Genomic DNA, 24,056 nt, shown 5'->3' on the forward strand with positions numbered 1-24,056 from the left:
CCCAACACCCTGCCACCAAGGAATAAATCAGGCCACGCTGTCCTCTGCTCTGACAGCCCACCTCTCCTCGGGAGCTGACAGCTACTCTTCCAGGTCACTGAGTCTAAGTCATCGTCTACTTTCTTTCTCCTCCTTTTAGCCACTAATTCTGCATGTTAAGATCAAATTAGATCTATATTGGGTCTTATATGCATGGCTGCAGCCCGGTCCATGGGATGCCTGCACAGAACCAAATCAGTGCACACGTTAATGAGCCATGAGCTGGGCCTCCTTGCTACCAGCATGAGGAATTACCTGGATTAAGGGGTTGACAAAATACGACTATTCTTACACTCTTCTGTAGCAGCAAAGCAGCCCTGCACCACTGACCTGAACATCTTCCTGAGATTTCTCCCTGGCTTGGCTCCTCATACACGTCAGGTTTAGATCCGGCTGCTGATGGCTTTTTCCTGACCTCAAAAACTTCTACACACTTCAGTTGGTATCTTTTGGCCTGTTCCAACATGGACCAGGTTCATTGAGTCCCTGGGATTGATTTCCTGGGGAAGAGGTTTCTTTTTTTTCCCCATTTAGGCGCTAGAGGAAGAAATGATAGAATAAAAGCAAATGGAGGCTCCGCAGATGTGCGTTAACTTAAAACGGGTGCTTTAGGCTGGATGTATCTTTCACTGGGATATTATTGTTGGGACAAGCTAATAAATCTTACACACAGCTACCCACCAACCCTGCTCTATGGGATTTGGCTGCATATATGCTAATATCTAATTTAAGCTGGCAGCAGCCAAATAACTAACTGCATGTCATTGGTGACAGAGCCGGGATCCCCACTTTAACCAGAACCCTTGGCCATTGCCCCTTCTCAACAGATAAAAAGCAAACCTTCTGAAAACTTCCCACCAGGTTTAAAGCTGCGTGGAGAAAGCTAACGGAGTTTCACAGAGCATTTCAGCATTTGGTTTTGTTCAGATGAGGAAGGAGAACTGAACATCACCACAAAGCCAGCTGCAAACTCCAGCTGTGCTCGGCGTCGGGGGCAGACCACCGCGAGGGTTGAGCTGACGGAGGCAGGGATGCAGCCACCACGGGTCTGAGCAGCTGACAGTGATGCTGGCTCTTTCTGATCCTACTCACAGCATCTCTGTGACAGCAAAACCCAACCACCACCGCCCAAAGCTCCGCTGGCATTTCTCCAGCCAGCTCTTAGCACTCCCCGCTCAGTTATCCGTGTGTGGCTTCTATTTACGGCTGTACTTTCTCTCCCCTCCTCCATCGCTCTTAGGAGGGTCCAAGTAGAAACACATTGGAGGGCTGAGGGCTACGCCAACAGTTTGAACCTCTTTAGCTCACATTTCGGCAGGGATCTCTGCAAAGCAGAGCCAGCTTTTGGGCAAATGTCTCTGCTTTGCCAAAATACCGCTTTTCTCTCAAGGAAATTACACCGTGGACCATTGGTTCCTCTTCACCATCACCATCTCCCAAGGAACCACGGGACCTTATCTTCAGCTCTGCTACTGCACATCCCACTCCTACACATCAGCCTACGTTAGGGCTGATTGCAGAGCCCAGACAGTTTTTATCTGTTGAAGATACACAGAACACATACAGAACACGTATCGCCATGAGACACAGATGCACCTAGTGAAACAACAACATTTTGTCTTTATTAGGAGTTCCCATGGTAATATAACACAGAGTTCTTAAGGAATAAAACACAAGACTTGGGGTCGGGGTGGGTTTTTTTTTTTTTGCCATTGAGACAATGGTCAAATATCAGTACTTCTTTTTGTCTACACACATGGTCAGCTTTAGCACTTACAGCTCCTCCACTCATGGTTCACAATCACAAATCCAAGGGTTAAATCCAGCTAGTATTAAATCCTACTTTTTTTTTTATTTTTAGAGCTTCAAGTCACTGCGGTTAATTAATTAATTAAGTCATCGTCTTCTTTTTTTTTTCTTTAAGCATTTACATATGACATTCATTAAACAGACACAAAGCGGACGAGCTCTCACAGGAAAAAACATGCTTACACAGCCTGCAAAAATCTTTTTTTGTCATTTTTTGTTTTCCTTTTGAAGAACAAATTAAAACTAAAAAATCATCATGAGTCAGTGAAGGAAAAAAAAAAAAGGAAGACTTAAGTGAATATTGAAGAGCCGCAAGTGTTTCGTAGAATTGAAACGGATCTGCAATTCTTTTTTTTTTTCTCCCCAACTCGTTCAAATTGATTTTAACATACAGGTGAAAGAAAAAAAAAATGAAAATAGCTGCAATATATATTAAGTTCACGGATTACTTAACAAACAAAGTGCAAACTTTTTTATGCAAAACTAAAAGACCCAAGAGTTAAACCTAAATGCAAAATGCACGGATGAATATGGCAATGTTTTTCTTAACTTTTGTGTTCAAAGGGGCCTAAAGGAATCAGGTGCTGAAGCTGGGAGGGTTTGGGTACCTACAGAACTTCCAGATCCTTTGCAAATCCCAGCATTGATGCTCAATAACAACAAATTTGGTACTTGTTCCTTGAAAGCTTTCAGAAAGAGAGTTTTTTCCTTAAAAGAACCTGTAAACACCATTTAAGAAAACACTCACGAAGATGGGAAAAGCAAGGTCAAGGTACGTGGCAAAGGACAAATAGAAGAGAAAGCAGAAGATGCAGCCAAGTGCCAGGGCACACGGAGAGCGGAGGTAACGAGTGTTAATTGAGGGCAGAGAAGCTCCCTGTGCTCAGAGACAGGCCGAGTCCCTGGGACCTCCAGCCACCTTTCAGTGGGACTCTAATGGTGCACATTTAATTCTTCCACATCCTGAAAATAAGAAGCCTCCAATACCAGGGCTAAAAGACCTTCAATCCCAAAAGTTAAACGTCCAGATCCCGCTGCCAACCACAGAAGCTGGGGCTCCTCAACTCATCCCAGGGACCACTGATGGTCTCTGGCTCCTCAACTCATCCCAGGACCACTGATGGTCTCTGGCTTCTCAAACCAGCAGGCATCTGAGCAAGGGTGGGGAACTGCCAGGCTTTCTCAGGAATATTTGCAGAAAGGCAGATTCCTGATGAAATTTGCACCCTGTATGAGAGATTCTCAGCTGCTGGTGACCCCAACGGGCTGCTCTGAGGCTCCCAGTTACAACAGCTGGGCATCTGGACTCGAACTGGAACTGCCACAGATGCTCAGGCACACACTCAAGTGACCGGCCTTTCGATGAGAGCTAAAGATAAGCTCTCGTAAAGTTTTAAATAACCACTCATCGATGCCCAGGAAGGGGGAAAGAGGCTACTACAGAAATCCTTCGAGCAACACGTTGCTCTTTGCCCACGGCTTATCCATTTCCACCTCCAGGAACAGAAGATAAAACTAACTGCTGACAACTTCTCAGGGGAGTCCGCCGGAGCTCCTCAGCCCCTTTTGTTTTGCACCAGCTCAAGACCTACCACACTGAAATGAAGATTATAGCTTATGAACCTGCTCTGCGACCTCCCTTTGCAGCTAAAGGGCAAGCAATGGCTGGAATGATGCAACCTAGGAATTCCTGAAGTCCCAGGGTGGCAGTGGCAGTGACACCAGCGGGAGTCTGTAACTTGGATGAGGTTCAGGAAGGACCAGGAAGAACAGGGAGAAAGAACCCCAGTTCTCAGATAAGGCTTCGTAAACACAATGATACAAACATATTAAAAACACACACAAACAAACATAGAAAAAAAAAATAATCCTCAAGGACCTAATTTGCAGCAAAATCCAGAAGAAAAAAAAAAATATATGAAAAAATAAACTGACAGAACCAAAATCCCCAACGGGTCTAGCTCACCCGATGGCTGGGTGCCATGAGTTTTGGGAATTCCTAGTGCTGGGTCCCGTTTCTGGCCCCCGGAGCAGACAGCTCTTCAGTGACCTCAGGGGGGCAATGGGTACAGACAGGCTGGGATTCCTGTCCCTCCCTGCTTGCCTAGCTATTCTGCTGGAACACAGAACCCTACAGAATATCCAGTTTAAAACCCTTGAACTACTCTTCTGCTTGACATTTAAAAAAAAAAAAAAAAAAAAAAAAGCTATTTTTTACATTTATTATTTATTTATTCCTTTTTTTGTGTGTGTCTTAAAGGCAGCTCCCGGGAAATTCACTTTATCCTTCCTTTATTAAAAGAAAGATGCTGAATGGGACAGAGGCCACGTATCTCAAACATCCTCTTTACATTTACTTTTTGCATGTCAGAGGTGTCAAAACAGGGTTTATTTTCTTTAAATGTGTAGGAGCTGAGGTGGGGGGGTGTGGTGGGGGGAAGTGAGAGGGGTTGGTGAAGATGAGGAGGGAATCTGAGGGGACTGAAAGAGGCGCCTTACTTCAGCCCCCCCCTCACTGGTTGCCCGCAGTAACTGTCACAGGCTCTAAAAAGAATCAAAAAGGGTCTCCAGGTGCCCCCGTCCCCTGGTCCGCTCGGCGGGCACGCGGGGGGTCGGTCCTTAGCCCAAGCTGGTGATGTTGGCACGTCCGCCGGGTGGTGCCACGATGCGCTGGGTCGTGCGGCGGGGGATGTTGTCGTCGATCTGTGCCCCTAAAGGAGAGAGAAGACTCATCAGGTCCCCCCCATCAGGTCCCCCTGGGGCTGGAGGGGAGCGAGCGGCAGGAGAAGGGAGCCAAGAGAACACGGCCGTGCTCAAACCCATGGAGTCCTATTAGGCCAGGCAACAAAACGCATCATCTTTGGAGGAAAAACCCCATAGTGGCCTCCAGTGCCTTAATTCTACTCAATCACAGAATGGTCAGGGTTGGAAGGGACCTTTGGAGATCATCTAGTCCAACCCCCTTGTTCTGCATTAATATCTGGGCACCGAACACCTGAGCCATCCATCCCTGCAGAGATAAGAGTTGGCCAAATGGTTTCTGCGTTAGTATCTCAGCACAAAACACCTGAGCCATCCAGCCCTGCAGAGATAAGAGTTGGCCAAATGGTTTTCCCCTCCCTGAGCCTTTTTATAGTTTGCCCTCACCGGGAAATGTTTCACACTGAGAAATCAAATCTGCCACACAGCAGATCCACAGCTGGTCTCAGCTGGCAAAGCTCCACTCGAGTTGGTGCCATCTGCCCCCTTCAGACACCCGGCTGAGGACCGAGCCCAGAACGCAACGGGGTGCTCAGAATTCATGCAACGGCATGAAAATAAAGCAGGACTTTCTGATAGCTCCTCTAATGCTCTCCTTCCTTCCTAGAGGGATAACCTCCAAGCTAAAAAACACATCCCGGCCTCTCTCATCTCCTTCCAATTGCAGCAGAATTAATTCAGAGTACGGGAGTATAAACAAGCCGTGATTTCAAAGCGATTTAGCTCCTTAGAAGTATGTACCAGACAAGCTGAATCCAGACTGGTGCAGGTTCCTCACGGGTGGGGCCTGCTGTTTGGCAGGAGACGTCTTGGCCGAAGACGCTGGTGTGACGGTCTTCGGCGTCACCGACACTTCGCAGACGGGTCCGTCGTAGAGGCCTCGAGGCACCCCCCGCAGCTCAGCCAGCTGCAAAACACAGGCACGGCCAGCCTTCAGGGTCAAAACAGCCTTCAAAACCCAACTCAACAGCTGGCCAGATGTTGCCACGCCAAAGAACACACACCTCAGGATGTGGCATTCCGGCCTGTCCGCCCCTGTACCTCAAGTTTTGGCCTTTCATTATCTCAACCCACCTGCTGTTGTATTAAAGGCTCCCAGCAACTCTCAAATGAATCTTATTACTCATCCCCAAAAAGGAAAATGATGCTGAGGCAGAGGCAGGTCTGCGTAAGAGGAGCCAGGTTAGATTTTCACATCGCCACCCTGGGAGCTTTAGATTGGGTTAAACGCAATTATTCCAGTTGAGGTGCTGCCCAATTGGATTTATAGGTCAGCCACGGATTTCTGTGGGAGACCAGAACACACCAGAAAGCACGGATCTGTTCTCTGCGGTGCTAAATTACACGAGGTTGTAAATTTGACAACGTGCCATTTCGATAACTTGCAATTTCTTCAAAAGAACAATTAAGGAAAGACCATTTGCAAGGGATGTGAAAATCACCAAAGGTCAGCAGAACCAACACGGCTCCAGTTTTGTCCAGGAGAGGGCAACCCTTCAAACAGCAAAATACTTTTCTCCTCAAGAGATCTAACTTCATCTAGAAATAAACTTCTTACATTCTCAGCAACCGAGTCGCAGCTGAGCGCAGTGTCATCCTCTCTGTCAGTTTTTACCAACTAAAGGCATATCAAAGAGCAGCTTCTGTTTTGAATGGGTGTATTTTACAAAAACAATTTTCCAACAATTTTAGCCTCTTAAAAATAGAAATTTCTCACTTTTAAGCAGTCAGTAGGCTGTGCCTGTGACTCACCAGTCACCAGACAAGAGCATCTGATCCTCACTGACAGAAGGGAAAGCAGCATAATGTAACTATAACAATAAATTAGAATCCTAAATTGTTGCTGAAATGCTATCAGGAACTTCTCTTGGTTCTTCTGAGTCAGGAGAAGCTGGATGGGTTATTTGCAGATTGACTTATGTCCAAACCAGACTTTTCCCTGCCCCATCTCTGTCAAGGTGTCCCAAGACGGAGGAGAATTAAAGAGCGGAAAAATAAAATTTGCAGCAAATCCAAGCTCAAGCCAAAGCATATTCCTGTAATGACTCAAGTGAATAGCAAAAATGAAAGAGGAATGAGATAAATGTGGCTCCGACCCAGGGAACATTTTCTGTTGCAGCAGTGTGTGTCTGCGAGCCAGGGGACAGCATCTGTTTTCCACCCATTTTAACTCAGGGGGTTCCAGTGAGAGAAGAAACGCGCGTCCGACCACGGACACTCACCCTGCTCCTCGCTTTGATGCGCTTGTAAACGAAGTCAGGGAAGGGTTTCCTGGGGATATACCTCCCAGATCCCTCGGTGACGTGGAGATTCCCATCCTCCAGCACGATCTTCCCCTGGCTGATAACCACCAGGGGAGAGCCACGGCACTCCATGCCCTCAAAGATATTGTACTCCAGAGACTGGAAAACAAACAAAAAGACAACGTGAGGCAAACATATTCATCCCAGCAAAGCCTGCTGTGCTTTAATTAGCAATCACCAGTCAGGCTAATTGCCAGCATTTTAAGGAGAGGTGGAAACAAACTCAACACCGTTTACCTGAGTGTGGTTTAATAGAAAGGCTGGTCTTGATTATCAGTATAAATTTATCAAGGATTTACTCATGCAAAATTTCCATTGCAATAAGACTCATAAAGAGAGAAAATACAGTTTCAAATGAGAATATCTCAAAGCCTACCTGTTTACATGCATTTAGGCACCTAGCCCTTCTGCACTGCAGGGGATTTAGGAGCCAAATAAAGTTTTATCTTAGTTTCAAACTAAAATAATGATAATTTCGAAAAGCTGTATTTCAAACCAGTGTTTTGGGTATTGGCTCAGGGACAATCTTGTTTTACTCTAATGGGATTCCTCATCCCCAATTAACAGGATTGGAAACGTTACACCACGGAAAAAAAGACAAGTTTTGAAGGAATGGCTGGTAAACGTCCCACCCATGGAGCATCCTGGAACAAGATGCACCACAACCATGTTATTTGGGGACTCTTACTCTAGTGACCGTCTCTGAGACTAAACCAGGTCTTTTTTACCAAGTTAATAGTGGAGTTTGCTCTTGAAGTGTGTTATAAGTATGGGTAGGCTTGACTGCAGATTTACAATTAGCCAGAACGGCGGTTAAACCCACACTGAACCGGGGCCAGGCTGAAAAAAAGTTGTGGTGGCAAAGGAGGAGGCTTGGTTAGAAACTTATGAATTAGGCTGGTTCCAAGAACAACACTAATCTCCCTCTCTAGCTCCTAATGTTTCCTTGCCAGACAGTGGCAAGAGCAGTGTGAATTCTTGGAAAATATCCGTTATGTTGCTCTAGCATTTAAAAAAGCAACCATCATCTGATGCCACATAATCACCACGTCTCCTTGTGTCGCAGCAACCGCTCTGCCTGACTTTCAAAGGGGCTTTTGTTTTATATTTGACCAAATTAGGATGCTTTGCCTCTAAAGGCATCACTGGTATCGATTTCTCCTCTAGCACGAGGCACACACGCGGTGTGAGACACAAAAAAAACCCAGCAGGTGTAATGCCAGGTATAACAGGGGGGGGAAGAGTTCGGAGCAGGATTTGTAAGAAAAAAAGCTGCTATTTCTTAGACAGCTTTAAACAAACCACTTGAAAACAAGAGCCCTTCACCCTCCATAGTCTTGGCACCCGGTTTGAACGTAGAGATGCAGCCTTTAGCAATAACTGGTCATTGAGTGCTGAGGTGCAGGGGTTTCAGGGGGATCTGCAGTCCTCAGCCTATAAAATCTATCTGAATGGTCACCCCATGGCGGATCTGGGTCTCCTTCAGCCCAGCCCACTATGGCAAAACCATGGAGCAATACACAGTACACAAATACATGGATACAATCACGTGCTCCTGATTGCACTGGAGCACATCCACCAAAGATAAAGTCTCTGAGTTTTGTGTTGGGAAATTTATTTCCAATTCATTTCCTAAAGATCACAGCCATTAAATGGCAACGACTTTCCAATATTCCAGCTGCTTCCAGCTCTCTGAGCCACTCATAACACAGGTTCAGACTGCTAAATTGGGCACCTAATAGTGGTGTGTCCCTGGGCTCCCTCCTCTAAGTCATTTCTCTCCAAACTGGAGGTACAATGAGTCTGGAAGCATCTCTAAGGTGACTGAAGTGACCAGACTTCTGAGTCTAGGTGCCTCCCTTTGAAGTCTAAGCCCGGGCAGGATGAATCCAGGCCATCTGTGACCAATTCTGACACAGGGTTAAGTCACAGGGAAGTGACCCAAACCTTTAAAAAAAAAAGTTTCTTTGTGAATATGCCCAGGGATCCAAGTGTGGAAGAAAATTTTGCTCCTTCGGCTCCAGAGTGAATGAAAGCATTCACGGAAAAAAAAGAACAAGGAGTTTTTTTCCAGGGAAACATTCCATAGGTTCATCGCCAGCAGAGAAACAAGTTGTCAACAAACGCAAACAGTGGTTCCTTTCTCTGAGACAGTGCTCAAATGTCACAGGGAGTCTCCAACCAGCCCTTGGCACCAGGGCCATCCTGCAGTTTCCCATAGGGTGGGAGAGACTTTTCGCTGTAGGAGCCAGGTATAATATATGGGGGACAACTGTGGGCCACAAGCAAAGAACACCTCTAACAGTGCCACCACAAAGCCACAGGAGAAACAAAGGGAAGGTCTGGTTAGCCTGGGTGCTGCTTCATGCCTCCCTCTGCCAGCTAATCACCAGTAAAATCACGTCCAAGTATGAGTCCACACACAGGTACCAGACCAGTACGTGGTATAAATCCACTCAGACTCATTGATCTGGATGAGATCCTCCAACAAAGGTGTCCATCAGGGCTGGAGCCCCTCTGCTGTGGGGGGGCTGAGAGAGTTGGGGGGTTCAGCCTGGAGAAAAGGCGGCTCCTGGGAGACCTTGGAGCCCCTTCCAGTCCCTCAAGGGGCTCCAGGAAAGCTGGGGAGGGACTCTTGATCAGGGAGGGGAGCCCTAGGAGGAGGGGGAACAGTTTTAAAATGGAAGAGGGGAGATTCAGATGAGATGTGGGGAAGAAATTTTTTACTGTGAGATTGCAGAGACCCTGTTCCAGGTTGCCCAGAGAAGCTGTGGCTGCCCCATCCCTGGAGGGGTTCAAGGGCAGGTTGGAGGGGGCTTGGAGCAACCTGGGCTGGTGGGAGGTGTCCCTGCCCAGGGCAGGGGGTGGAAGGAGATGATCTTTAAGGTCCCTTCCAACCCAAACCATTCTATGATTCTATGAGCTGACACAGGAGCTTCACCAACCCCAACTAGAAAGGGGCAGTTCATGTTCCCGCTGCTAGTGAGCCAGAAGATCATAAATGACACAGTGTGATAGGAGGCCTTTTGATATTTTAGCAGATTTAAAGAGCTTTCTGTGTGCTCAGATCCAAGCACCCGACACTCAGAGCAAACAAGCTCTGAGGGGAATTTCTGGGTACTCATGTGATTTCAGATTTGGACTCAGACATCTCCCCTTCTGCTCACACAACTGAGCTGTACCGGGTTTAAGACCAGAGAGGGCTTGGGGCATTGGGAAAACAAAGCCCTGGGTTGTGATGAGCTCTAGTTCTTGGCAGCACAGTCTGGCTCTGAAGGAAGAGAGGAGGAAACAAGCAGCAGAGCTCACATCGTAGAAAACATCCTTACTATGTTGTGAGTCTTGGCAGAGATTGTCTTGACGCTGTCAGGATCCCAGATAACCAGATCAGCATCCGAGCCCACTGCGATACGGCCCTTCCGTGGGTACAGGTTGAAGATTTTAGCTGCATTTGTGCTGGTCACAGCAACAAACTGGTTCTCATCCATCTTGCCAGTCACCTAGGGACAGACAAAAGGAGTCACTGCATCCACTCTGAAAAGCAGATTCCCCGTGATCTCCACAAGGGTAAAAAACCTCAAGTGGAAGGAGCATAACAAGCATCTGGAAGGAGATAACAACACACTGCTCCAGCTCTTTCAGCTCAGAAGAAGTTGCAGCCTAAGCCTATGCCATGTGTGACGTACCACAGCTTTATCCCAGATGATGGACATCCTCTCTTCAGTCCCGTTGGTTCCTTCAGGGATCAGGGTGAAGTTGTCCTTTCCAACAGCTTTCTGAGCAGTGTTGAAGGTGCAGTGGGCACTGCCAGTAACCTGGAGGTCTCCACTGGAAAAGACAACGATAGGTATTTAAGATATTTTATTGCCACAGGTTTACTCTTGAAGGTAAAAAAGCCTTTTGCTTGCTGGTGACAACAGCTATTATTTTTACCACCCTCATGATGAAGCACACGCTGTATGAACACAAAAAGCTCTACTCACCAGGACAGTAGTGAGTTGAGAAAATCCGGAGTGGTTGGGTCAGGACTCAGTGGTGGGGAAGTAACAAAAGCTGCTGCCTTAGCCCAATTCTTGCTCCAATAATGAGATCCATCGGTCCCCAAGCTGGCTGTGATGGGCTCTCCATACACCACAGTGCCTGCAGGACAGGAACACAGGCAAAGCCACTGTGAGCACCAAGAAACGTGTATCTCCAGCCTGGCTTCCAGGCATAAAGCATCCTTCTGAAATAGGACAAGCTGGGTAAGCTATGCCAGCATCACATGCTGCAGGGCTTCTTGGTACTTCCTCTTACGTGTGGAATCACAGAGACACAACATTGGATTGAATTCACTGACCCCCACAACCAGAGGATCAGACACCATTAAACTCCTGTTTGATGCTCCTCTGAACCTATATGATCTCACTAAGGGCATGTTTGCACAAGCAAGCTCTTAATTTTATATTCCTGTCTTGAGATCTCTGAAGAAACACTGAGCGTTCTCCAAAAATCAGTCCCTCAGAATAAGTATCCAAACATCTAAATATCTCAGTTAATAATAAAGATGCTGTTACTGACAAGAACATGGAGCAGCAAAATGTGCACAATGCCCTCACACAATTACTGCAGTCAGTCCTGATTAATTGTGTTTGAAAGGGTGACTGGAAGGATTCATGCTGTTATATCCTGGGCCAAGAACCTTATGAAAGAGGCTGAGGAGAACTGTAAGAGCGTGAGGAGATCCAGCCTGATCCAGAAGGGATGTGGAAGGAAAAAGAATGAAAAAAATACAAAGTGCCTGCAATATTTTTATAAATGTAAAGGTATTAAAGTCCTAACAAGGCTGGGTTTATTGGAGCAGGCTCTGTACATAGATTGGATAAGAGAAAATGTCTATCAGGAAAAGTTCCTGCCTACAGAGAAAGCCCATCACAGAGGAAATATCAGTGTTTCTGCTTCACAAATGCAGCTCAGGGAACCTGAGCAATTCCCCAAAGGGTACACAGTCAATCTGTGGCAGAACTAGGAAATTAAACTGGATCTTCTGACTCTCTGTCCAGTGCACTAACCACCAGTGCATCCTTCCTCTTCATTAACATTTTTGGAACCACATGAAGGACCAGCGGATCCGTACGGCCATGATGCTGTGCAAGATGGAATGCAGCAGCCACATCTGCACACCAAGCAGATGCAAGATGCTGCAACTTCAAAAGAGGTTGCAGGCTGGTAGCCCCCCAGATCTGCTCACCAAATGCAACCTTCCCAAAATCTCCGTGTCCATCTGGCGCCCGAGCCCAGACACTTGGTGTGTTTGCATCTGCCTGCAAAGGACGTGGGTAGTTAAAATACTAACCCTAAATACTTCAGTGGTTGGCAAGGTCTTCCACACCTCACCATGCAGAGTGAAAAATAGGATCCTTCTTTAAGCATATTCCCTGAGCTACTGTTATGTCCATGTGCTCTCAAGCTCGCTGGGAAAGAGGACATTCAGTGGGGCAGAAGGATGCATTAACCGGCTTCACGCTGCTTCCAGGACCACACTGAAACAGGAGGTGTAGGAACAGAGGGGATCCACCAGCAGAGGAAGAGGCCTTCTGACATCACTTGCCACAAATAGGGTCACAAAATCAGAACAAGGCAAAACACACGCTGGCTGTTAAAATGGGAGGCCTGTTGTGGGCCAATACATTGGGAGGATTGTTCTGCAGGGAGCAATGTTTTGAGCTCCCAGATCTGCCAACGACAGAGTCTGCAGGGAATCTCCTCCATACAAATGCCACTGGGAACATCTGGCTTTAAATAACATTCGTTCTTTTCCATTTAGCAAATCAATTCTGTTTTGTTTTCGCCTTGGATTGTCTTCAGTTATGTTTCCTCTGTTGCTTGGGAGGGCAAGGCTAGTGTGTGTGGCCCTCCTGGGTTACCCAGTTGGGTAACTGCGCAGCATTTAAATTGAATTATTTCAATAAAGGAACAGAGAATGGCGTGCCATTTATACCCCAAATTCTCCTTATAAGGAGAAAAAGCAATCTGAATGAAAAACGTGTGCGCTAGTTCACGCGGGAGGCTAAGTACAGTGAGTTCTCTGGGTCATTCATCTGGGACAATCCCAGCACCTTTCACAGGCAGGGCAACATCCAGCCAAGTCAGGTTGTGTATTATAGCTTCTGAAATACAAATTTATGCTCCCTCACCCTTCTACTTGCCAGCTAGAGGTCACAAGGCACAGCAATGGTAGCAAGAAGGTACTTTTGTTGATGCATCCCCATTTTGTTGATGCTCCATCTCTGTGATGCATTATATCCCCAGCACTTTCCCTAGAAAAAGGAAGGGATGCTTCTCTGGCTTATGGGATTGAGCTGCACGACGACATCAAGTTGTTTTTTGGGGTAATGCAACACGCAGCCACTTCTGCACGTCAACACGTCTTCTCATTTCAGCATGATCTCCACTAATGGAGCTAGGACAGGGAGGTTCATCCCAAACAGCTTCAGCTGCTTCCACAGCACCAAAGGGAAGAGATGCCTTGGAAATCAGTCCTCCTCACCAACTCTGCACTCATTTAACAGGAATCATGGGACCAAAATACTTCTGAGCCAATGCACAAACACAAATCTGTTTGCTGCGGTAGGAAATCAGCTCTTCTCGCACCAAACACCCAGATGGAAAGTGATGTCATTTGTATATCCATTCAAGCTTATTTAGACTGCATAAAATTAAATCCAACCCTTCTCAGAAACGAAGGGGGGAAATCATTCCTCCTGCTTAGTCACCCACCCAGAGCCACTTTAAATAGACATGAAGGGTTTAGTCACAGAATAAAGCAGGGAGACAGGCACTCATTGTGCTTTGCAACCCTTGCTTTTGGGGGCAGGACAGAAGGGTCAGGACTCGGGAGGAGCTACTGCATCCCTCAGAGCAGCTCAGCTCCCCCAGACCTTGGTCAGGGAGAGGAGACACAAGGCAGCAGCATCCACTGAGTCTTGGTTCCTGCAGCATCCTCAGGCAGAGTTATCAGAGGAAAAAGCAATTCCCAGCCTAACAAGCCCAATTCCCGTTCGGATGCCAGGCTGTGGGTCACAGCACATGAGGAGCACCTATTTCACAAGCAAGGAGCAGAGTAGATAGATGGAATCAGTAACCTCTTTGGCTACTCCAACTAAATCCAACAGGGCTTGCAAGTCAGAGACCTCTGTCAGGACTCTTGGAATCACTTCTGACCCCAGGAAGCAACTCAGCAGAAGACCACGGAAGCTGGAAGAAGGACACAGCTTGCAATCTCCAGGGGGATTCATTGAATGGAGACAGCCTGGAGTTAGTCTGCAGCAACATGAAGGTGCACAGCTCAGTGTGGTAGGATGAGTGTGAGAGAGAAGCCCCACGCTGAACAGAATAAATGGCTCCTGGCACTGATACCACCACTGAACACTTGTCTGTGGGAGATGAGACAGAAGCACTTGTTTGGGACCTTTTTTAAAAAGAGCCTGGACAGTAACACTGGAAAAAGTAACCCCTCCTGTAGGGATGAAGCTTTTGTTGGCAAGGAGTTGAGCTGCATGAGCTAATAGGGAGCTTCCATCCAAGGGAAATAACTTACCCTTTTTCCTGGCTTGAGCAATGACATCGGCGGCACTTTTGCTCATCACCTTGGTGATGTACAGGGGGCAGTTGGTTTGGTTGGCGATGGTTATTGCCCGGTTCACAGCCTCTGCCTCCACCTGCAAACCAAAGCCAGCAGCAAGTTAGGAGCATCCCCCCACATCAGCCTATCCCCCTCGCCTGCAGACAGCCACAGCTTCTGCTTTCACAGGAAAATAAGAGTCTCCCAGGCCAAGATGAGAGACTTTCTACCTGATTCTGAGCCAGAAAAATATACAGCCTAACCACGATAATTAAAGTGACATCAAGCTGTAGTCCCCTCTCATTACTACCTTCTCTCCCAGGCTGCTTCCAAGTTTCTCTGCAAGCAGACTAAGTCCTAAAACAACGCTCCAGGTGCTCAAGGTCAAAAATGATTAAGCCCCTTCTTTAACCTAGACCAAAATAAGCAACTAAGTGTTGACTCAACAAAACTATTCATGTTCCAGCCCACGCGGAAGAGAGATGCTGTAGCCACATACTCTGGTAAGCCACGTTTGCAAACAAGCCTCTTAAATTGCACCCTCCACTACAATATCTGGCTTGGGATCTGACGGAGTGTGAACCACCCCATAAATCAACGAGGTTTTTTTCCTGCATGTGTAGAGAGATAACCTCAGCGAGACTCAGGGTCACTCTGTAACTACAGCCTTAGAATGAGCGTAATCACTCTGCAGACTTTCACAGATCACACATCCTCATCAAAGCAGTCCAGATGACAGATTTAACAACAGGGTAATGCTCATTCTGCCGACTACCACGGAGAACCAAGCCTGCAATATCACATTTTCCAAGTGAACAAACAGAGGAAACTGAAACTCAGAGCAATCGGCCACCTGATTCCCAAATGCAAGAGGCTTCCAGCACCTCCCATGGGACTGGCACATGGAATAGATTCATAGAATCATCTAGGTTGGAAGGGACCTTTAAGATCATCGAGTTCAATGGTCACAGAATCACATGGGGTTGGAAGGGACCTCTGGAGATCATCTAGTCCAACCTCCTGCCAGAGCAGGTCCACCCAGAGCAGGTCCCACAGGAACGTGTCCAGGGGGGGTTTGAATGTCTCCAGAGAAGGAGACTCCACCACCTCCCTGGGCAGCCTCTGCCAGGGCTCTGCCACCCTCAAAGTCAAGAAGTTCCTCCTCATGTGTAGATGCAACTTCTTCTATTCAAGTTTGTGCCCATTTCCTCTTGTCCTGTCCCCGGGCACCACTGAAAAAAGACCAGCCCCATCCTCCTGACACCCACCCTTTCAGTATTTAGAGGTGTTGATCAGATCCCCCCTCAGCCTTCTCTTCTCCAGACTAAAAAGACCCAAGTCCCTCAGCCTTTCCTCGTAAGGGAGATGCTCCAGGCCCTTCATCATCTCTGTAGCCTCTGCTGTCCCCTCTCCAGCAGTTCCCTGTCCTTCTGGAACTGGGGAGCCCAGAACTGGTCCCAGTACTCCAGATGGGAACTCACCAGGACAGAGCAGAGGGGCAGGATGACCTCTCTCCACCTGCTGGTCCAACTAGTGGTCCAACCATGCTCAGGATTTTGAAAATCTGCTCTCCAGTCACTTATTGCTGTCAACTGTCATCAGTCCCAGAATCAGAATACATTGACCACTGGCTCTCAGCACCGTGCCTCACCCATTGAAAGAAGCACCTGAAATTAAGGACCCATCAGCTTAGGGAACGGTGTATTCACCCACACTGATGTCCCAGTGCCCAGCTCTGCTCATGCTGACAAAGCCACCCCCTCTCTCACTGCCCTGTTTGCAGCTGGACTTGAAGAAAAACTACATGGATTTCTTTTTAAAAAGAAATCCAGCCCCCCAGCACCTGCAGGTTGGTTTCTAGTGCCAAAAAGGGTTAAAGTCCCAGCCTGTCACCACACCAGGGCTCGTGACCAACCCTCCCCAGGCAGGGTGATGGACAGAAGGGGACATTTTCTGGCTCAGCTGCCCCACAGCAATGGAAAAGGCTGCAAGGAAGGGTGTTTATTCCAGGACATTTGACTCGAGTACACCACAGCCAGCAGCGCTCACAGGGAAGATGAAGGTTGAACCAAAGAGCCAAGAAAAGCATCCTCATCCCTCCTGAGAGACAAGGAGAGAACTCCAATGGGCCAGCGATTCCACAAAATTGGCAACTCGTTTGCAAACTGCCTGCACACAGCTCTGTCCCTGCAGCACTGGAAGTCACCTTCCCACCCCGTGCCTCAGTTTCCCCACTGGCCAAGCAGGGATAAAACGCCACGCACCTCCAGACTTTTTAACCAAAAAGGCGTTTGAGGAACTGCTAAACAGGAGGAAGAATATTTTCTGCACGGAAGAGAACAAGGCTGCTGAATTCATGCCTTGTGCCCAGATGCTATGGTGACAGGCACATAACAATAACCCAACGACTAGTCTAAAGGGGAATGTTTGCAATTACCAGTATGCATTGGAAGCCCTAGCACAGCAATTCTCTTGGAAAAAAAAAAAGACAGACATTTCCTGGAGCACTTGGACTGCCTGTGCTTTCAGCGTTTTTGTGGCTGAAATAAAAACAAAAAAATGATGGATCGCTCCGAAAAGTCATCGCAGAATGATCTGAGCTATGAGGGGGAAGGTTTTGCAGAAAGTGATGGGTGATGCTGACTTGGGATGGCGATGTCCTAATTAAGGCTCCTTTTGCTGGCTGGGACAAAGGGCTGAATGCTGTCACCTTGGTTCAACCCAGGTTCCTGAGGTGAGCCAGCTAAAGCCATGAGTCAGCAGCGAAACTGAAGCCTTAATTCATGCCTTCTGCTCAACCTGGCCATTCAGAAGATGTGTATGCTCCAAGTAAGACACCCATGCACACGGCCAGACCGTGAATGCTTCACTCTGACCTAAGAGTCACTGAATTGAGTGGGAGTCTTGATTACAGAAATATTTTAGATTCATTCAACAACTCCTGCTAGTTTGCTGTAGGTGGAGGTCCGAGTTAAGCAGCTCCTCAGTAAGATGACAACCACCATGAAGTCCTTAGGACCATAAGGGGCAGCATGAAAAGCCAAATCTAGCGTGAAGAGCACCCCAGAGGGATACCAAGAAACATCTGCTCCTACTGAAGACAACAGGAATTATGGATCTGCTGCCACCTTCAGAATCTGGCCTTTGTCACCAGATTTGGCTTTTGTCAGCCAGCTCAGAGGGAGCTGTATGTTTTTAAAAACACAAAGTTACTCCCGCGTTGGAGAAAAGGCGGGGAGGGAACCAGATGACATCGTTTCCTGCTCAGTTTCCTATGACTTTCAAGGAGGAGAATTTTGGACCAAACGCTTCCAGGCTCCGGGCAGCCAGCACAGCTGATTCCAGCTGCTCGGAAGCTGCCCAGTGACACTGGGAAGAGGCTTTACTGACCCTCCTTTGAGGCAGCCACGTGTCCTCAAGCAGCCCTCCTTGCTCTGCTGAGAAAAAAAAAACATTTCTGCAAAGCGCAGAGGACAGATGTAACAACCCAACCGAGCCAGGGAGCCACCCAGTTCACACTTTAAAGCTCCTGCTCCACTATGGCTGAGTTTTGAAGTAGCCAGACAAAACTTGGCCAGTTTGATGGCCAGATCCTTCAAGGTAAGGAGCATCCTTCCTTTGAAGTCACTACAAGTTCAGGGGTGCTCCACAGATGAGCCCCAAGCGTCACGTCAGCAGCTGTTCCTGCTCTCCTGATGCAAGCCAAAAAATTATGTAAAAAATAAAAATACAACTGCAGGGGTGGGTGGGTGGAAGGTTCAGTGCAAGTGTTTGCTCACAACTTCCAGGAAGCAAAAAATCCCAGCTCCCGGAGCCAAACAAATTGTGTGAGCACTCACATACTGCCCAAGTCAAGCATTACTTTTTTTCTTTTCCCCTTCTGCATGAAGCCACTGAATGATTTATATTCCTACTGAAATGCCTCTGGATGCTGCTTGTCTGAACCAAGGGGAGGAAACAGAGAGGGGCACGTGGGGATGATCTCACACCCCCAGCCTCCAGCTGCCACATCTGGCAGTCAGCGCGGCCCCCATGTCTTGGAGGAACAAAAAGAACTGCTTGTACGTAACGGATGGACTTCCCAAACGCAGGATGCCAGGATGAGATGTCTGGCTTAGGGATACTGAAAGACTGAAAACGAAAAATCCAATGGGAACCAATCTGAACAGCCAAGTTTTAAGGTTCTTTTTTACTCTTGAGATTTCTTTTAAAGACTTAGAAGGGAGTTGAGAGGGACTGGGGTGCTCAACTCTAGAGAAATCAACGGGCAAGTATGGAGGTTAATTATATTAAAGTGCTGGGCTAGGATGTGAGAACTACCTCCCCTCTCTGGTACGTACTTTCCCTGCCTTCAGCAAACCACTCAGCCTCTCGGTGTAAAAAGTCCACCACCGGTAAAATGTTCATCAAAAGATCAAATATTTTGGTAATGGAAGCTATGCAAGTGCCTAAAACAGCATGTCAGGATTTGGGCATATATTAAAAATCTCTCCTGGTTCAGGGAAATCTTGATAAATTAAGAACTGAGAGAGAAGCACAAGAAATGGTATATAGAAAAGTCAGTGGCAGATTGCCTATATAAACCCAAATTCTGAAGTCTTTAGTCATGCAAAACTCGGCTGATAGTGATGGGAAACTACAAGAACTTCAGGCTCTAGCTCTGTAAAGATCAACGTTATCAGAAGAGGTAATTCTTCAGAGATCCATCTTAAAGTGTTGCTGTGCAGCAGCTGGATGAAGGAATTGGTGACTCAGACTGTGCCCCACCTGCGCTTCAGGTTCAGCATTTTCTGTGGTTGGACTCAATGATCTCCAAGGTCCCTTCCAACCATGAATATTCTGTGATTCTGTGACTTTCTGCATCTCCTGACATAGGATTGATTGCAGTTTGGGCTATCAAAGGGGTGAACTGAAGGTGTGCTAAGTACCAACCCTGTGTCTTCAGAGGTTGTCACAGGCTCAGTGGTTCAAACACATCCCACCTCACTTTAGAGACCTGCAGAGCCTTTACAACCTCTGATAATACACAGAAAGAGATGAGCTTTTCCTGAGGGGGAATCAAATCTCAGGCTGAGAGAATTACTCCCTGGAGATGTCCTCTTCTCCAGTACAGGAGAAGGCTCCTCAGTTCCTCATAAGTACCCGTAGCAGTTAGTTCTCTAGAAGGGCCTAGTTACTAGTTTAGTCTTGGCCTCTTCCCTCACCCCATGCAGCAATAATGTTTACAGCCAGGATGAAATCATGTTTCCGGCCACATTCATCTCAATATGAAGTACTTGATGGCAATGCAGGAAAGTTATAAATTGGGAGAATAAATGCAAAGGCAGTAAAGTCCTCACCTCTTCAGGTCTGCTCAACACATGCCCTTCAGGGCCTGTGATCCCCAGCTCCAGGATCCTTTGCTGCTCCTAAGGCAGAGAGAAAAAAGCACAGGAAAAAGATTTAAAGCAACATGTATTTTTTCTTGCAGCAAAGGCAGCTGTTTGAGAGAGGCACAAGTGAGATTCTAAGCATCTGTGCTAACCAATAATCACATGGGGCTTTCCATGAGGGCCTTACAACCAGAGTCCTGGCCAACTTCCCTCGTTGAGAATAACCAGAGCTCGCAAAACCCTTGCTGATTTGTTCACAGGAGGTCAGGGAAACCTTTTATTTTGATTTGCTTCAGCCTGGGTTCAGAGCCCCTCAACCTTCACTACTCATTTGCGTCTATAAAATAATCTCCCAGATGTGGCAGAACAGTATCTCATGAAAAAAAAAATCATCCTGCAACTGCAGGTTGGGCTCAAAGACTCAGGTGGGCTCTTCCCGAGTCAGACAACGCAGAAATCCTCTGCAACACCAAGTTTTGCATTGAGACGTAATGTATAAAATGAGCTGAAGATCAGATTAAATCCAAATACATTATTAACATTTCTTCTTCGCTGTTCTTTAAAGGATGAACAGATCCCAAATATCGGCATCCCAGGTACTGTATGAAGCAATTTCCCTTCCCACTCCCCCTGATTTTAGTTACTGCAGAACATTTTATTGTACTCAATGACAGTCACACCCAGGCACAGCCTTTCACTGATGGGGAGAAAGGCAGAGACAGCCCATATCCACCACAGACTGAAAGCTGCCACGAAAATCTGCTTTATCAGTGACAAGGAAGGGGATGAGATTTGAGGCACGGCTCTGCTTCCAGCCTTGATGGCATGCTTTTAAAAGTCTTGCTGATTTTCTGTTTGCAAAGAAGGATTTGGGATTTAAATCTCTCCCCGCGTTTTGAAGTTAATAATCCACAGAATAAACACAACATACCTCAGCAATGATGTCACCATTCTCAGCGTGCACTTGAGCTGTCGCACCGATGTCCCGGATTACACTCAGGACTTCATATATCTGGAAGAGAGAAGACATGCAGTACATTATACCCCGAGGGTACGCCCAGCTACACACCTATTATATAGTATGCACTCCAGACTCCTTCAGTATATAGAATTTAGCAGAATGGAGAAGAGAAAAAGAAGCACGAAGAAATAGAAAATGTGGTTTACTGGATAGACACGATCTATTTTCCTGCCTACAAGTAAATTTCCCAATCTGTGTAGTCAGACACCACTGATGTGGCAAAGCAGCACTATTGCAGAGCCAGGTTTGGGTGTATTTACCACCCTGGAGGAAGAAACAGAAAACGCACAGTGCTTTAAAATCTGGAGTGATTTTAAAGAGCAGAGTTGTACGTGTTTCATGTCTTCATTTGCTGGTGCCCAGCATGAAAAACAACCCTTATGTTTGATTTTCACAGAGATCCTGCACCCAACCCTCTCACCACCTGGGAAGGGACAGGACCAATGTGATTTCCCACTCCTGCAATGAGTTTGAGAGGGCTCAGGTTGAGTAACCCACAACTGACGCCGGCTCCGTCAAAGGTCACTCATTAAAACTCTTACCAGAGTCATTAGAGATAACTGTCCTACACCACTGCCTCCTACACTGTTCCAAAGGACTCCCAGGCATTCCTCTCTTCCCACCACATTTAGAAATATAAACTGCCCATCTCAACAATTAAATCTGCCCAAACGAACCCACTAGAAGAGCAAACAAGAGGGTAATTCTAAGACAGGGCAATTCTAATGCTAAAGGCAAAAACCCACTTCTGGACCAGGATGGGTTTCAGCTGCTAAACCCACGGAACAGCTATGCCAGAGATGTCACTGTCCTGCCCTGAGCCCAGGCAGAAAGCAGCAATTTATAAAGCTGCCGCTGTTTCCACACCAAAGGAGTTGGAATAAAACCTTAGATCTCTCAAAATGAGGGTTTTGCCATTGCTGTCCCCAGCCAAGCCTTTTAGGGTTTGTTGTTGGTTGGTTTGGTTTTTTTTAATTAAAAAAAATATTCTTTTTTTTATTTAAATAATATGCTGATTTTATTGTTTCTTCTTTATTTAAATAATATTTTAAAAATATTCTTTAAACCAGAGCTCTGGGTACTGTTGCAGATCTTGGGAACTGTTACACATACAAAGGCTGGAACCAAAGGAGAATGTCAGATCCAAGAGCATTGGAAATAAACCTTTATAAGAGATCAATACACGGCTCGAAGCAGGTGAACATTAAGCCTTCCTACCTGAGAATCAGTGAGCTGAAAGCGGTCTTTGAAAGCCATGTAAACCAAGAAGGAGTTCACACCTGGTAGAAAGAGAGCAAAGGAATTATCTTTGATGTGCAAATTGCAGGCACAGAGAGAGCTGGGAAGCACTGCGTTCCTCACAGAGAGGAGATGTCCCCCTCAATCTGCCCCCCTCCAAGCAATAACGATGGGCAGACAAAGAAATGACTTGAATCTGCTGTGAAATGTGTACAGACACGTGTGTGCGTCGTAAAGCCAGCATCTCCCCAGCCATGTGGCATCTATTAATGAACGGAGGAGCCTGCGCTCCAGCCGTGGGGACAGCTAAACCCTTAGGCTTCCACTTAACATAGAAATAAGAATAATTCTGTGGATTCAGCACCGTAGGAGGCTGAGTAAGAAAATAAGCAAAATGAATCACACACAAAAGCAGAGGCTGGGCCTGGCTGACGGATCCCGCTCCCTCCTGCAAGAGGGATGGGAAATCTGTGTCCGTGAGGATGTTCCTCCTCCACCGTGTTCCTACTGACCCAGACATGGGGAGTGATCCCTCAGCTTCCCCTCTCCTGCCTTCTGGACCAGGAAAAGCTCCTACCCAGCATGTGTGGGAAAGCGCTCATCAGGACGTAACAGGTTGTTTTTTTTAAACGCCAAACAGGATGGAAAAATACTCTAGCCTAAGGATGAAACGTCAAGGAAATTAAAGAGGGGAAAAACCTATGAGGTCATTTTATTCAGCTCTTCTCCACATTTAGCAAGCAGTGCTGGATTGTTCCTCCTGGGCCCGATTTGTCCCTTGTTTACAACGGTTTAATGGCCCAATCTATCACCTACCTGCACTAACGAAAATCAAAGGACCGTCACTGAACGAAGGTGCTCCTCTGCATGGCAGCAGCAGGAGATTCACCTCTCCAAAATCAACGTCCCTCTACAACAGTGACCAGCCAACCTTCCAGAAGAAGCCAGAATGGGCCAAGTCAACATCAAGGCCCAGAACAGCTTTATTTAGATGTAAAATACTTCACAAGAGACAGCCCTAAAAAATAAAGAAGGGAAAGGCTTCTCTGAGCTTTCAGAGAAAGAGCTTCCAGTTTTCAGTAACTGAACTTACCGTGATCTTTAACCAGAGCTTCCATCTCCTCCTGGACCCCTTTATGCCACTCGGTGATGTCCACGTGCAGAGAGTAGTCGCAGCAGGATTTGCTGTCTGCCCATTCTCGCCACTGGTCGAAGGCTGTCAGCAAACTGGTCCCAGGCTCAGGAACCACGTGATCGACTGGGAAAGACAACCAAAGCACTGGTGAACGGCTGGTGCAATAGCTTTTCTGGATGTCCAAGAGAGAAAGAATGTTTTGCAGAGGCTGCTGCAAAAACAAGACATCCCCTTCCCTTTAAAAAATTTGAGTTTGAAAGACCTGGTTTCTAAAGCATCCGAGAATGCAGCCAGGAAGCTGATGAGGAGCCAAAACTGAAGGAAGTAGCTCAATTACTACAGCCTGCTCCCTGCCATTGTTTGTGGATGGAGCAAATGAAATTCCTAGGGCAGCAAACACAAAGCACCGCAGAGAGCTCTATAAACACCACTCCCCTTGGGTGACAAATAAACAAGGACGAGGGCAAGATCCCCCACGAGCATCAGTCAGCAGCTTTCAGTACCCGGCACCTCGTGTTCAAGAGGGACTTTGTGCCTCTGGATATGCTAGAAGAGGCACCCAAAGAGAGTGAAGACTGGCACATCCACAATGACAACCCAGGACTCCACACATGGACCAGCATCGCTTTGTGCTGCACATCCCATATTAGAGTGTCTTCCAGAGATGGGCTACAAGTGAGGACTGGAAGAAGCAGGACCATCAGCCCTGCTGGAAGGTCACAGTCAGTGAAAGGCTGAGGGACTTGGGGCTCTTTAGTCTGGAGAAGAGAAAACT

The 24,056-nt window shown here is 47.0% G+C and overlaps 1 protein-coding gene across 4 annotated transcripts in view; it reads right to left on the minus strand.

The window, feature by feature from the left end:
* Nucleotides 1-1,639: 1,639 nt before the first annotated feature.
* Nucleotides 1,640-24,056, minus strand: part of DPYSL2 (dihydropyrimidinase like 2) — a 60,289-nt gene continuing 37,872 nt past the window's right edge. For all 4 annotated transcript variants that reach the window (XM_014943146.1, XM_014943145.1, XM_014943147.1 and 1 more), the window contains 11 exons: nt 23,240-23,404; nt 22,126-22,187; nt 20,818-20,898; nt 19,854-19,922; nt 14,491-14,611; nt 10,895-11,051; nt 10,598-10,739; nt 10,241-10,411; nt 6,831-7,010; nt 5,350-5,515; nt 1,640-4,559 (listed from right to left, as the gene is read on the minus strand). In XM_014943146.1, the coding sequence (XP_014798632.1) occupies nt 4,468-4,559; nt 5,350-5,515; nt 6,831-7,010; nt 10,241-10,411; nt 10,598-10,739; nt 10,895-11,051; nt 14,491-14,611; nt 19,854-19,922; nt 20,818-20,898; nt 22,126-22,187; nt 23,240-23,404 (1,406 nt within the window). In that variant the 3' untranslated portion in view covers nt 1,640-4,467. The remainder of the gene's footprint in view (nt 4,560-5,349; nt 5,516-6,830; nt 7,011-10,240; nt 10,412-10,597; nt 10,740-10,894; nt 11,052-14,490; nt 14,612-19,853; nt 19,923-20,817; nt 20,899-22,125; nt 22,188-23,239; nt 23,405-24,056) is intronic.

The sequence above is a fragment of the Calidris pugnax genome, unplaced genomic scaffold, assembly GCF_001431845.1.
Source record: "Calidris pugnax isolate Ruff unplaced genomic scaffold, ASM143184v1 scaffold88, whole genome shotgun sequence".
NCBI classification, from domain to species: domain Eukaryota; kingdom Metazoa; phylum Chordata; class Aves; order Charadriiformes; family Scolopacidae; genus Calidris; species Calidris pugnax.